Source organism: Hetaerina americana, unplaced genomic scaffold (assembly GCF_022747635.1).
Source record: "Hetaerina americana unplaced genomic scaffold, ioHetAmer1.1.p SCAF_7, whole genome shotgun sequence".
Taxonomy (NCBI): domain Eukaryota; kingdom Metazoa; phylum Arthropoda; class Insecta; order Odonata; family Calopterygidae; genus Hetaerina; species Hetaerina americana.
In genome coordinates, this window is record NW_027287316.1 from 82,290,220 (window position 1) to 82,304,675 (window position 14,456).

The 14,456-nt window shown below is 42.0% G+C and overlaps 1 protein-coding gene across 1 annotated transcript; it reads right to left on the minus strand.

Annotated features, from left to right (window-relative positions):
• Positions 1-791: 791 nt before the first annotated feature.
• On the minus strand, positions 792-14,456 carry LOC139696811 (protein cueball-like). Its single transcript, XM_071595676.1, has 4 exons — positions 14,364-14,456; positions 6,629-6,874; positions 4,114-4,291; positions 792-1,539 (listed from the first exon to the last, which is right to left on the minus strand). Exons 1-4 carry the CDS (start codon positions 14,425-14,427, stop codon positions 1,104-1,106), a joined length of 924 nt encoding a protein of 307 aa, XP_071451777.1. The 5' UTR covers positions 14,428-14,456; the 3' UTR covers positions 792-1,103.

Consider the following 14,456-nt stretch of genomic DNA (forward strand, 5'->3'; position numbering starts at 1 on the left):
GAGTGCTTATGACCGTGTTGAATGGTGATCCTCGCAGGTTACTGGAACTCTCGATTGCCCTTTTGAAAGGTTCGCGATGGCCATCCTTCGCCCGCAACAACATGAATGCATCCCTGCGGATGAATGAAGTGATGTTGTTGATTTGAAAGCACCGTGGGCTTATTAAATGCTTTATTGATTCGAGAAATCAATTAATAGACGAATATGCAAACCACAGTATTCAAAACAGGTTGTTTCTTCTCTTATCTAACTAAATGTATGTGGAATTCTCATATTAATTAGGTAATAGTACCTTAGGCCAGTACCTTTCTCTGCACCGTCCGTGGATTTCCATGAACGATAAGTACAGCCTGGGTTGAAGGGAAATGAATGATTTAAGTCTATAGTTGCGAACATATATTCACAACCCTCAATTTCAAACGGAACCGGAGTCCTTGCCCTGCTGCCACATTCAGTTATAGTCTCGATGTATATAAAACGTTGATCATGAGCAATATTTATTCCGCTCGACAGTTTTTTCTCCACTCCACATTGTATGTAGTTGCAACCGAGATGTCCCTGCTTCATGTGTGATTTTGTTGCGTGAAAGTACCTCTACTGAAAACATTGTGATTGGCATTTTGATTTCACCTCCATTGATTGCCATTCCGGCTAATGGAAGAGAACAGTTTACAATCAGTCAGATTGTCGACCTATTCAAGTGAACACTGCGTTGAAACACGCGAACAATATCCACGTCCACATTTTCGACGCGAATAATTAATCATCGAGTCGCAATAATCAACCGAATCATAATAAAAGCCAGCATCAAGTCTTTATTTTACTTTTCCACAGGTACTGGTACAAAAGAATCGCAATAGTATAAATGAATCGCTTTTTTTTAGTGCGCCGAATAGCTGCAAAGAGTGTTGTACGATTTCTCGTTGCTCATTTCCGCCAAAATGTCACAGAGCCGCGATGACTACATCCATGGCAATTATATTTAAGCTGTCGAGGGATATGAGTGTCTCCACATTGGTCCAACTTGAGAACGCGAACACTGAAAACTCATCAACTTTTGATCAGGATCATGGATGAGTCCAGGGCCATCCCTAATCAGCGAACTACGCAGAATCTGTGGCCTGCAGCACCACGAGCCCCATAGGCAGATGGCCGTTGAGCGTTGGCAATCGCCTCGGAGTTCTGTCGGTGGCGTCCAGGTCCAAGGTCCAGACGGCATCGTTCGCCCAGTCGGACCAGTACAAGGCTCCCTTGGGTGCCTCGGGGGTGGGTGGGGAGAAGGCCAAGTCCATGGGGCTCTGGTAGAAGCCTCTCAGCTCCGTCCTCCGGTTCCCACCGTCCGTGTCGGCCGACTCGATCTTGTACGCGTCGCCCTCGGAGTCATCCGTCCAGTAGATCCTCCCCCGTCCGGAGGGGTCGACCGCTATTCCATTGGGCATGAAGAGGCCATCGCGGACGATTACGGACGACTTCTGCTCCCAAATATGGATTCGATTGATGGAAGGCGATGTGTGGTTGTTGTCCGTCCAGTACAAGTGCCTGGAACGGAGTGATAATTATCAAAATAATACGAGTACACACTTTTTACGGACATACCAAACGCACTATTACCTACTGTGGCTGCCAAAATACAGAAGGATTGTCTTTTTGAATCATTTAAGCAAGAAAACCCACACGGGGAACAAAAACACATACCGGGAATATGTGGACAGGCTAATAAAAATTTAGGATTTATTAGAAGAGTGCTGGGAGAATTGTATATATGCGCCTGCCCTCTTTTAACGTATTTTATCGTCCTCTTTGTGTAGGTACAGGAACAGTTGCTCATCATTTGATATTCGCAATATGTGTAGGCATGCTACATGATTGGTGTACGGTCGCCCCCTTTCCGCGCAGTTTTTTGTGGATCGCGGGGTGCCAGGTGCATGAGGCAAGTAGAGGGAATATTTGTAGAATGGTTGGTGATCTACCACCCCCTGCCACACGTCCTTGCCACGCCTTGCGGGGTATTGTTTAGATACAGATGTATACGTGATGAAAAGATCAGAGAGAAATATTATCTTTCGCTAGTTAGGCCTCATTTAATATAATATGCTGCTAGTAATATATGGGACCCGAACGAAGTTGAATCAATGGCCGAATTGAATCGCATGCAGCGTAGATTTGTAAAACGTTGTCATGATAAACATAGTCGCGTATCCAAAATATTGGAGGAGCTAGGCTTGGAATCACTCACTGAGCGAAAGATCGGAAGGGCGTCTCTTTAGCAGTGATGTTGAAAATGTATTATTATCCCCATCGTGCTACGGTGAGAGAGGACAAAATTAGAGAGATTAAGTGTAGAACAGATATAAGATTTCATTTTATCTCACGAACGATAAGGGATCAGAATAAAATTGTCCGATCGCGGTGAGATCATATTGGGGTCAAAAGTATTCTGACAAGTATACAGAAAGTATTTTGGTGTTCATTAACCCCCTGCCACACACCCTAGCGGTGGCTCGAAGAGTACTGAATAAATCTAAAAAAACTATTTTGGGGAAGATCATTTTGGGCACAGAAACTAAAGAGATACGGGTGATGTAAAAGCACTATTAGAAATAAATGATACAGCATCATGATTTTTTTCAGCCTATTAGATATCAATAATTTATTTATTTAGCAAAAGTGCGAAAACAGCACATTTTGGCCTTTACATCGGACTATTATCAAAAAATGGCAATGGTCATATTTTACAAAAACCCAAGCCCTAGGTGGAGGAAAACCCACCCAGGTGGGAATCGAACCCTCTACCCTTGGATTGGAGGACGAGGACGTTACCCCACTGCCACCGGAGTCTGCAAAAATATCCTGCGTCAGCCCGGAATCGAACCCGGATCAACTACTTGGAAGGGTCTATGCTGACCATTACACCAGCGACGCAAATATGAGAAATGAACACCGACCGCACCAACGCAAGAGTGCATTCAACGGAGTAAAAACGGCACAATTAATGATTGAATTACAGATGTTGAGGGTACAGCGCCAGGGGGATACGTACAATATCCACTGACTTGTGCATGCCTCATACAGCTGAGGTACGACTGACGGAGAGGCATGGGAAGTGTTGGTATGCGGGACAGGCGTCCGTTATCACCTGTGCTTTGCATGGAGCATGTGGAGGAAATGATGAAGGAGGCATGGGACGTTCTGGAGATGGGGGGGGGGGAGTGGAATTATTTGGAGGGGAATACATCAAAATCTGTGATATTTACGGAAGATCAAGCTTCTGTTGGCCGGACAGCCGCGGGGATTACGAGCACTAGAGAGCGCATTGGAAAGTCTGTACGAGAGTAGTAATGGGATGAATGGCAAGCAATTAAATTAAATTAAACCAAGTTTATCATGTTGTCTAGAATGTGGGCGGTTTCGAAATGTGGGTGTGGAAGAAGGATGGAGAGGGTGAAATGGACCGATAGGAAAACAAATGAGGGAGTACTTGGTATGGTGGGCGAGGAGAGGGGTTTGTTGGGAGAAATCCTAAGGAGGAAGGAAAAGTGGATGAAAAGCATATTGATCGGCAGTGGGATGTTGAAGACCGTAATAGAGGGGAGAATGTTAGGCAAACGAGGAAAGGGCGGGAATAGAATAAAGGGATGCTGGACGGGATGAAGGGAGGAAGGAAGTACACGAAGGGAGGAAGAGGGCTTTGTTGAAGTGGAAGATGTCACTAAGCGTTTTGATTTGATCTTAGATTAAAAATTGTTTTGGCACTTATTTGAAAAGCGATACCTTGGCGACCTATATCTGTGAACCTGAACACCGGAAGTGTGTCATTTCTTTGTAATGCATCAAAACCCGGTCGTAAAGTAACAATTTTATCAAGTGGAAGAGTGCAACGATCAGTTATTCATAACGTTCGACTGCCACCACATCACGCCTGAAGAGCTCCTCAAAAGGGGAAATGTTTTGAATTTCGGTCGTTGCTCTTCCCAGAAAAAAATAATAGCAGTCATTAAAAGAAACGACATCTCGAGATATTCTTCCTCATGTCTGCTGCTTCCAGGTACCAAGAAGTTTTCTACTGGTTTCTAATATTTGATCTTTTCCAAATAAATAACATATAACCCTTACCCTTCGTGTATTGAAATGGCCGCTGGATCCTGTCCTTTTAAAGTTATAAACAACTCCTCTGTACAGTCTGCGCCGTTTAGTTGACAGCGCCAGATGGAAGGATCGACCATGTTCGTCCAGTAGAGAGTACTGGTCTCTTCGTCGTATGCGAGACCTCGGACGGTGCTGTGGATCGCCACTGCGAAGGAGAGAAGGAGTGTAGTCAGTGGCCGCTGTCTTTACCGTCGGTAATTTGACCTTTAAGGGTAGGTTAGGTAGAACGGCCCTTCGCAACCATTACGAGCGTATATCACTGACTTGCTCTGCGTGATTTCCTTCATCAGTTCTTACAAGGTTGGTATAAAAAGTCTCATTCACAATTTTTTCCTGCTAAGTGCGCGAGGTGCTGAATTCAGACCGTCGGTCAAGTGCGCGCATGATCGCAGACATATCGTATTGGCATTGATACAAGATGATAGTGTACAGCATTATCACTGAACATTTGGCGATGCGAAATATCTGCGCTAAACTCGTCCTGAAGGTCTTCACGGACTACCGAGAGTGCAGAGTTGAGTGTCTGCTTGGGAATACCTTCAGCAACGGCATCGCGACGATTCCCCAACCCCATTACCCCACTGGTCAACCAGCAGACTATTTCCCATTTCCAAAAGTGAAATCCTCCCGCAGATGACACCTCCATGGGATCCCCAAGAGGGGAAAACAAGGCTGTGGTAAGTCAAGCAGTGAAAGAATCTTAAACGCGTACCCTTAAGGACCTCACGGAATCCGCCAACTGGAGTCGAGCCTTCCAGTCGTGGAAAAGCCGCTGGGAAAAGTGCGTCGGCCCTCAAGGGGAGTAATTTGAAAAATTTCGATGTATTGCTCGAGCCATATCTGAAATAAATCTATTTACTATATTCCGAAACATTTCCCGATACTTTTTATACTAACCATTTACATCCAAAATGTCTTCATGAACGCCTACGTATCGTCTTCTCGCCTCTATCTCCCGCGCACCCAGCATTTTCCTTCCACCCATGGATGATTTATCGACATCAAATACTTGTATGTCTACAGTTCCTCCAAAGGGAATTCCCAGTTTTCACCGACTAACTTCCTGTCTTTGCCCACCTCGTTAAACACTTCGCTAGTCTTCCTCTGTGCCTAAATTACACTCTCCACTCTTCTCCACACACACACGTCCCAGGAGCTCTTAAACCTCTCACATACTATATACCACTTCTCCTGCCCCGAAGATCAGCTTTCGGATCCATAACTTGAGGCTCCGGGTCAATATCTACTGATCTTATCTCAGCGTCTTTTCTTAGCGTACTTGTCCCCATCCATCCCCTCATCACTCCAGCTCCAGTAGGCGTTGGAGCTTTGTATGCCACCGCTGTTATTGAAAAATGAATGAAATAGTTGAGGTACGATAGGATTCTCAGTTTAATTTGTAGGGATGAGACGGAAGGGAAGGCTCGAGTTGGGAAGCCAGTGGAAAAATGCGAAAATATGAGAATAAATAAGAGCCTATAAGAAGTAAGAAATCGACAATTGGAAATGCGAGGGTCAAGCGTTGCATAAAGTGTATCTCCCTCTATGACACCGACAGAATTCGTAATGACGTTGAGACACATATGATAGTAAAATTAATTCAAAATCGTGCATGCTAAACATTTAATTATGCAAATACTGTATAGAATGTAATACATTTGAACGCTGCTAGAATCAAATGGAGTGAACGTGGACTTGGAGGGCGCGCTGAATGCTTGACTATGGAGTGCACCACTCTAAGGCTCGGAAACCTGGTCTTTGAGGCGCGGGGATGAGCGTATATTGGAGGATGTTGAGAAGTGGGTGTGGCGGAGAAGAATGGAGAAAATAGGTTGAAGAGGGAGAGAGAGTGAGATAAAATTTGGAATAGGTGGACTAAGAGATTAGTAGGTCGTTGTGTGTGAACTGCAAAGAAATGAGAAGCATATGTAGAATGGTCGTGATTTGCAGAGATACGGGACGTTGATAGGGGCGAGTGGAAGGTTAGCGGAGCAGAGGAAGGAGGGAGGGGATGGGGTTTTTAGACCTTGGAGGCAAGTAACTAAGGAGTACGCAGGACTGAAGAAGGAAATAATACCGATCAAACATGGAAATCGCGGAATACGTAATGCTTAATGGTTGTTGCGGACCTTCAGATAATGATTAAATAACGGACGGTGATGCTGCTATGTTTCATCCTGAACATTAAACGTGATGCAAATTCATTTCCACCCTTTTTAGAAGTGCGCATTTAGACAGGTGAAATTTTTAGTTATATTTCGATTTTGTTGCCGTGAGCATTGCAATGCTCTTGAAAAAGACTTGCTTGCTTTTAAAGATGATCCAGAAAAAATATTGCCAATTGAAAACGATCTAATCTTGTGAGGCAGTCGAAGAAATAGAAATATATTCAAAGTGTATAGAATAGAGTCCTGGCGCACCGGAGGTATTGGCTGCATTTACTCGGGATCAACTTCTTGACGCCTAATAATCGTTACTTAACTTTTTTTCTTCTCTCCTTGCTTCAGCTTGAGGTCACCTCTGTCATACATCTGCTGTACCATGGTGACGTTTTGAGTGCTCACGTGATGGCTGTAGAAGATCCTCCCAGACACTCTGTCCACTGTCATGGCCGCCGTCATCCGCCCATTGACGTTCATCGCCTCCTTGAACTTTGCTTCGTACCTGACGCCGGTGGTGGCGTCCCAGCGCCATAGGCCCTTCTCCGTGGCCACGACCAACTTCGAACCTGGAAAGGCGCATAGGAAAAGGATTTTTGACCTGGGAAACTCAGGACCGCTTATTTCTCGGGGGAGATCGCAAACGCAAGACGTTTTCCTATTTCCTCGAGTGGAATCCTGGGAGCACATTCCATGCATCTCTATCTTAGGTGTAATAATAGGTATAATTTAGGTGTCTAGTTTAATATTTCCGTCTCGCCATCGAGTATGTCTGGACTCAAGCTCTCTTCATATTCGTCATATTCTACATATGTCTGACCTTGTTGTCCCAAGTTCTTTATTATACTGTTCTTCAAGAGAGTTCTTAACATCGCTCTTGAATCATTTATGGTGAAACTGATATTTTTCCCGACTATTACCTCTGATTGGTATCACAGCTTTTCCCTTCTGACTGACGGTGTTTTTACTTCTTGGATAACACACCAATTTTAAGATTCCTCTGTAAACATTCCATATCCTCGCCCTGCGTCTCCAGCTAGCTATATGTATAGAATACTATATATATAACACTCATGTGAAAGTCTCATGGATATGAATAATAATAAAAATGAAGTTAGGACTAACGGACAAAGACCAAAACACAGAAACGACCAAAAAACTGACTGAGTTCTTTTGATCTCTTCCTTGAAAAAGGTGGCTTGGACCACCGAAAATTCACAAACTAGTGAGTTTCTTTCCTTTTATGTGTGTTTCTGTGTTATTGCCATTGTCCACTAGAGCTAACTTCGTATACATTATGAAAATATATATATATATATATACAGGTATATATATATATATAACCACACACACACAATATGTGTATATACATATATATATATATATACATACGAGGGTCATCCGGAAAGTAGTACCCGTTCGTGCCGCATGAAGTGCTGACGACGCGAGTAGCCGCTGGACGAGGTCAGATAGCTTCAGTGGCTTGTCTGCCTTCTCTGAGCCAAGTTGCGTGACGCTAGCATTGCCTGTGTTGTTTCTGTGATTGTTTACAATGTTTAAAAAAATTGAGAACGCCGCCAGTTGTGAAGTGAGGGCAGTGATTAAATTCCTCAATGCAAGAAACGTTCGCCCATGTGATATTCATCGCCAATTAAAGGAGGTGTATGGAGACAATGTAATGGACGAGTCGTCTGTTCGGCGGTGGTGTCGCAACTTCAACATGGGGAGGGGGAACACACACGACGATGAGCGTTCGGGGAGACCGTCTGTCATTACAGACCAACTGGTGAGCTCAGTTGACGAATTCGTGAGGAACGATCGGCGCGTCACAATTGATGACATCTGTGAGCATTTTCCCAATGTTTCTCGAACAATTGTTCATGAAATTGTTAAACACCATCTGCATTATGCAAAAATTTGTGCAAGATGGGTCCCTCGCGTATCTCAATGAGCTGGCGGCGAAGGACTATGCAGCAGGAATACAGAAACTTGTCACACGTTATGACAAATGCCTTAATTTGCTTGGAGATTATGTTGAGAAGTAGTTTAAAGTATCCTCTTTCAAATAAAATTTTTTATGTTTGTTAATATTTACTTTTGTGTCTTTATTTCACGAACGGGTACTACTTTCCGGATGACCCTCGTGTGTGTGTGTGTGTGTATATATATATATATATATATATATATATATATATATATATATATATATATATATATATATATATAAGGTGGTTTTGACACCGAAACTTGTGAAAGTGTTAGTAATATTTTCATTTTTTAAAGTTAATCTACCGGTTAAGGTAGGTTTTTGGATGGACACAACTACCAAAGAAACTTATTACTCCTAACAAAACACAAAATCCAGGATCCTACTCTATATCAGGTCCCTCTTCATCTCTGAGTACTTTCTTCCTCCCTTCATCCCGCCCAACATCCCTATCCTGTTCCTTCCCTTTCCTCTTTTGCCCAACATTCTCCCCTCTATCACAGTCTTCAACATCCCACTGCCGGTCAATACCCTCCTCAGCCACTTTTCCTGCCTCCGCAGGATTGCTCCCAACAAACCCCTCTCTTCGCCCACCATACCAAGTACTTCCTTGTTTGCTTTCTTCTCTGTCCATTTCACCTTCTCCATTCTTCTCCACACCCACATTTCAAAAGCCTCCAGTCTACGTCTATCCTTCTGCTTCAATGGCCACGTTTCCGATCCATGTAAAACTTTTTAAGAGTCTTTTCTTTATATCCTTACTCAACGTCCCTCTCATCAACTCCCTCCTCCTTGTGAATACCTCTTTGCCTAGCGCAATTCTTCTCCTTATGTCCCTACTACTTTAACTGAGTTGGTCCAAAACACTACCGAGATACGTAAACTGTTCTACCTGCTCTAGTTTTTGCCCTCCTATTTTATTGCTTAGCTTAGCCTTTTTCTTTCTAGAAAATCGCATAACCTTTGTTTTATTAATATTGATTTTCATCCCATACCTGTTGCAGTGAATTTCCAATTCACTCAGCATTTTTGCAACCCCTTGGCTGACTGACAAACTAAAGCTTGGTCATCAGCAAACCTAACTGATTTTACGAATTCCCCGCCCACTTTCATTCCTACCTCCAATTCTTCCCATGCCTCTTTAATCATTTCCTCCACATATACGTTGAACGGCACCGGTGATAATGGGCAACCCTGCCTTACACCTCTTCCTAACACTGCCCAAACGGACTCCCCGTTCCCCACCCGCACCTGAGCAGTCTGAGACAAGTACGAGGGTGATCCGGGAAGTAGTACCCGTTCGTGAAATAAAGACACAAAAGTAAATATTAACAAACATAAAAAATTTTATTTGAAAGAGGATACTTTAAACTACTTCTCAACATAATCTCCAAGCAAATTAAGGCATTTGTCATAACGTGTGACAAGTTTCTGTATTCCTGCTGCATAGTCCTTCGCCGCCAGCTCATTGAGATACGCGAGGGACCCATCTTGCACAAATTTTTGCATAATGCAGATGGTGTTTAACAATTTCATGAACAATTGTTCGAGAAACATTGGGAAAATGCTCACAGATGTCATCAATTGTGACGCGCCGATCGTTCCTCACGAATTCGTCAACTGAGCTCACCAGTTGGTCTGTAATGACAGACGGTCTCTCCGAACGCTCATCGTCGTGTGTGTTCCCCCTCCCCATGTTGAAGTTGCGACACCACCGCCGAACAGACGACTCGTCCATTACATTGTCTCCATACACCTCCTTTAATTGGCGATGAATATCACATGGGCGAACGTTTCTTGCATTGAGGAATTTAATCACTGCCCTCACTTCACAACTGGCGGCGTTCTCAATTTTTTTAAACATTGTAAACAATCACAGAAACAACACAGGCAATGCTAGCGTCACGCAACTTGGCTCAGAGAAGGCAGACAAGCCACTGAAGCTATCTGACCTCGTCCAGTGGCTACTCGCGTCGTCAGCACTTCATGCGGCACGAACGGGTACTACTTTCCGGATGACCCTCGTACAAGTTGCGGATTAGCCTCCTGTTCCTCCAATCTATTCCTATTTTCTGCAGAATACTCATTAGTTTTTCCCAATTCACTCTATCAAACGCTTTTTCGAAATCTACGAAACAGGCAAATACCTCCTGGTTGTGTTCTATATTCCTCTCGATTAATAATCTCATTACTGCAATGGCATCACGCGTACCTCTCCCCTTCCTAAACCCAAACTGATCATCCCCTACGTAATCATTTGCCCTACTCTCTTTCCTTTTGTTTATGATCCTCAGAACCACTTTAGCTGCGTGGGATATCAAACTTATCGTCCTGTAGTCCTCACATGATGTAGCCTTTACCTTTTTCGGAATAGGAACTAAAACTGATCTGATAAAGTCTTCCGGCCTGATTCCTTCCTCATAAATACATAAAAATATAAATAAATTTATATACATGTATATGTATATATTACTAACACTTCCATATATATATATATATATATATATATATATATATATATATATATATATATATATATATATATATATATATATACATATATATATATATATATATATATATATATATATATATATATATATATATATATATATATATATTACTAACTTTTCCACAAGTTTCGGTGCCAAAACCACCTTTTTCTGGGGAAAGAAGGACCTGAGGAGATGATTTCCAGAGGAGAGGACGCAGGCCGGAACCTTCCATCCAGCATCCCCTATTGCTGTAATATTGAGCGGCAATGCTCTTGTCTTTTGGTCTTGTGTCTTCCTAGTCATTTTTGCGTGACAATTTTTGAAATATCTTAAATATATATCCTCTCCTTGTTTGTGGTTTTCATTCACCTTAACCTTTGATCAACAATGAGAAAGTTAAATATTTTATAGAATTTAAATGCATAACGATCATTAGTCCCCCCAACATATTTTTTTGCGAAAAGAAGTGAATTGTTTTTATAATTAAACCCCCCACCTAGTGAACCTTTGAAACATGGTGCTGAAGAGGAGAATGCTGAAGATTAAATGGACAAATAAAGTAAGGAACGAGGAAATATATAGAAGAACAAAAGAGACACCATAGGACCATATGTAGAACTCTATCGTAAAGAAGAAATAGATGTATCGGACACACATTGAGACACAATGGATTCATTAGGAATTTAATAGAAGGGACGATTCCACGAGAGATGACCAGGAGACATGTGCATAGGACAAATTAAGGAGCCAGAGAAGGGGTCAGGGATTGAGGGAATAGACATTGAATAGAGTAGAATGGAGGGCTGCAGTAATACCAATCCTAGGATTGAAATACTGATGATGATGACTTAATGGTTATCTTTAAACTTGGAGTAATTGGAAAAGAAATTTAATTTCAATTATTAAACTATAATATATGAACTGATTTTGGGACGTGAACTAAAATATTTCCAGAAAATAAAACTTTTCCATAGGATTTATGCTTTCCGATAGCTCTTGGTAAAATTTAAAAAAAGAAAATTGTTCAGAATTACAATTGCTGACGATTGTTTCCGTCTTTTTGGTACGCTTAACCACAACTTAAGCAATCCTGCTGCATTTGTATTCGTCCGTTATTTGATGGAAAAGGCGAATTTCAATTGCCATTCATTGAAGAGGAAGGAAGGAATCAAATATAAATTTGTTTTTATATTTACAAAATTGGAAATGCAAATATATAAAGTTAGAAGTTGATTGATCGTCTAGAAATGGTTCGAAATCGATCTCAAAATTTTAATGCAATGAAAAGAAAATATTCAAAACCGCGTGGAAAACATCTGTGTTGTTCCCTCTGTTAATACTATTAAAGTAACTTCGCTCGACTGTGACTCTGGCAATAGAAGCTGACGTCACCGTGACTGAGCGCGCAAACACACGATGCCAAAGTTTAAGCTTCGTGTTGGAGGGTACGGCCAAAGCTCTGGTTTCATTTATTATCTGCAGTAGTCTGCCCGGTCATGGATATGTGCGCCGGGTAGGATCTGCATGACGTCTACGCTGAAGACATCCCTTCCGTAAACCCCGTTGTAAACGTGAAAATAACCGTTATTTAGCTCTCCGTTCTTCTCCTTTCCCTTCCAAACTGCGTCAATTTGCCTGCTATTTTCCTTTTATGTGTGGTTATTAATATGAAAGGCATTGGTTATATATTCTTCTACATTATCTAAAAATGGGGTGAACTACCGATACGATTGTTATACAGGGATATCATTTAAAATGGTCGTATTATGTTACACGGAAGTGAGTACCTCAACTTTAGCTCCACTCGCGGTATGGCATGAATATAATAATAATACGTTTTATTTGCCCAAAGATCGTATTAGAAAAACTCCAGGTGGACGGCGTACGTACATGATATAAGGCACGTCAAATATAATTTGGGTATTTGAAAGAAATTATGACATTATGTCTTCATTTCCAAAGATCAGGTATCAAATGAATGCATATTTTTTTACTTTGTTTTAACATGTTCACCTTCAGTTCACAGTCAAAACGGTCTCACATTGCCGTAGAGTGTGGGTACAGTTGGTTTCAGCGCACGCATGGCCAGAATTAGCCATATTGCTCAAATACGAAAACCCGTGAAACTGCGAAAACGTATTGATACGAAGATAAGGGTAAGAAAAGTCCCCACGGACATTGTGTTTGTTACCCTTAAGATGTGCTTTTACCCCTTTTCCCTGTACTATTGCCCGTATGAATGTACGCGTATTTTCGACTTTAGGCGGTATTCCATGCTCGAATTTGTATGTATGTGTGTGTGTGTAGAATTATATATATATATCTATATGTATATGCGTATATGTGTGTCTTTATGAATATGTGTGTGTAGAACCGTATACATATAACATCATCAGTATTTCAATCCTAGGATTGGTTTACTGCCGCCCTCCATTCTACTCTATTTACTCTCAATTCCCTCAATCCTTGATACCTCCTCTGTTTTACGTCCTTCTTAATTTGTCCTATGCACTTTTTATATATATAAAACCCTATTTATATAAATAAATAAATATATATATATATATATATATATATATATATATATATATAATCATTCCCATGGAAATAGATATAAGGAAAAGGGATAGAAACACATACAGGACGAACACAGGACAGATGGGGAAGGCGGATTCGAGCAGATCATGATTGTAAAAATATTTCCTTGACCGGGACTTGAATCAAGGATATTTCGACTTGCCGGGCCGGGATGCTCTAACCACCTGAGCTATCGAGGAAACGTAATTAATTCTGAAGTCAGCGGTGGGTTTATGTAACCAAGTGCCCCAATTCTTGGGTCAAGAGATGGCGTTGTGGAACTGTTTCACCCACCAAAGGAGAAATAGACGACACACAACAGGAAAGGACCGCAGGAAAGCATAGCGAGAAGAAGAGGAGCCGCATTGGCCAAATACACATTCAAACATGAAATCCCGCCATATGGCGAACAAATATTCACTCACATGGAAATTGATTTAATGAAAAAGGGATGGGCTTCTATGCGTGCCACGAAACGCACTGTTCTTATCCTTTAGACGTTGTGTGATAACATGTGTGTTTGGGTGAGTGTGTGTAATCACATTAATGTGTTCCGAAAAGGTAAAATTATTTAATTATTAGTTTTAATAAGCATCTGTTATGTTTTTACATATATGAATTTGCGTTTTATTTATGTTTTATTTTAGTTACCCATGAAATCTCATGTTAAAAACGCCATCATTAAGGAAGAAAAATGCAAAACTAGCCAAGCGCTGAAATCCCGTTTTTTTTCAAATCATCCCATTCGATATAACTCACCTCAAAGATGGTTTACTGAAATTTGCGGAATATCTCAAATGAGGGGCTACGATCACCACTCGAAATGCCAAATGGTTTCCACTCCCAATTCATGTTTTCCTCCCCCATGCCACACCCCCATTGCCCCTCCCAGTTTCCTTGCTGGCTTGCTTCTTCCGATTTCTATGCCCAACACCCCAGCCAACCCCCCTTGAACGCGTCTCCGCCGAGTGAGACATTTTGCACCCCCCCCCCCCTTACCTGTCGCGGCCTGGAAGAGGGCGAGCAGGAGGGAGGCCTGGAGAGCGGGCGTCGTCGCTTTCATTGTGGTCGTCCTGGAGGCCGTGCTCGCTC

What these genes read in the sequence shown, in the direction of transcription:
- LOC139696811 (XM_071595676.1), bottom strand. Translation starts at nt 14,427, where the DNA reads ATGAAAGCGACGACGCCCGCTCTCCAGGCCTCCCTCCTGCTCGCCCTC. An exon ending in CCTCTTCCAGGCCGCGACAG is followed by an intron (nt 6,875 to 14,363) that starts GTAAGGGGGGGG and finishes GCGCCTTTCCAG; the next exon opens with GTTCGAAGTTGGTCGTGGCC. An exon ending in GCAAGGAGAGAAGAAAAAAA is followed by an intron (nt 4,292 to 6,628) that starts GTTAAGTAACGA and finishes TCTCCTTCGCAG; the next exon opens with TGGCGATCCACAGCACCGTC.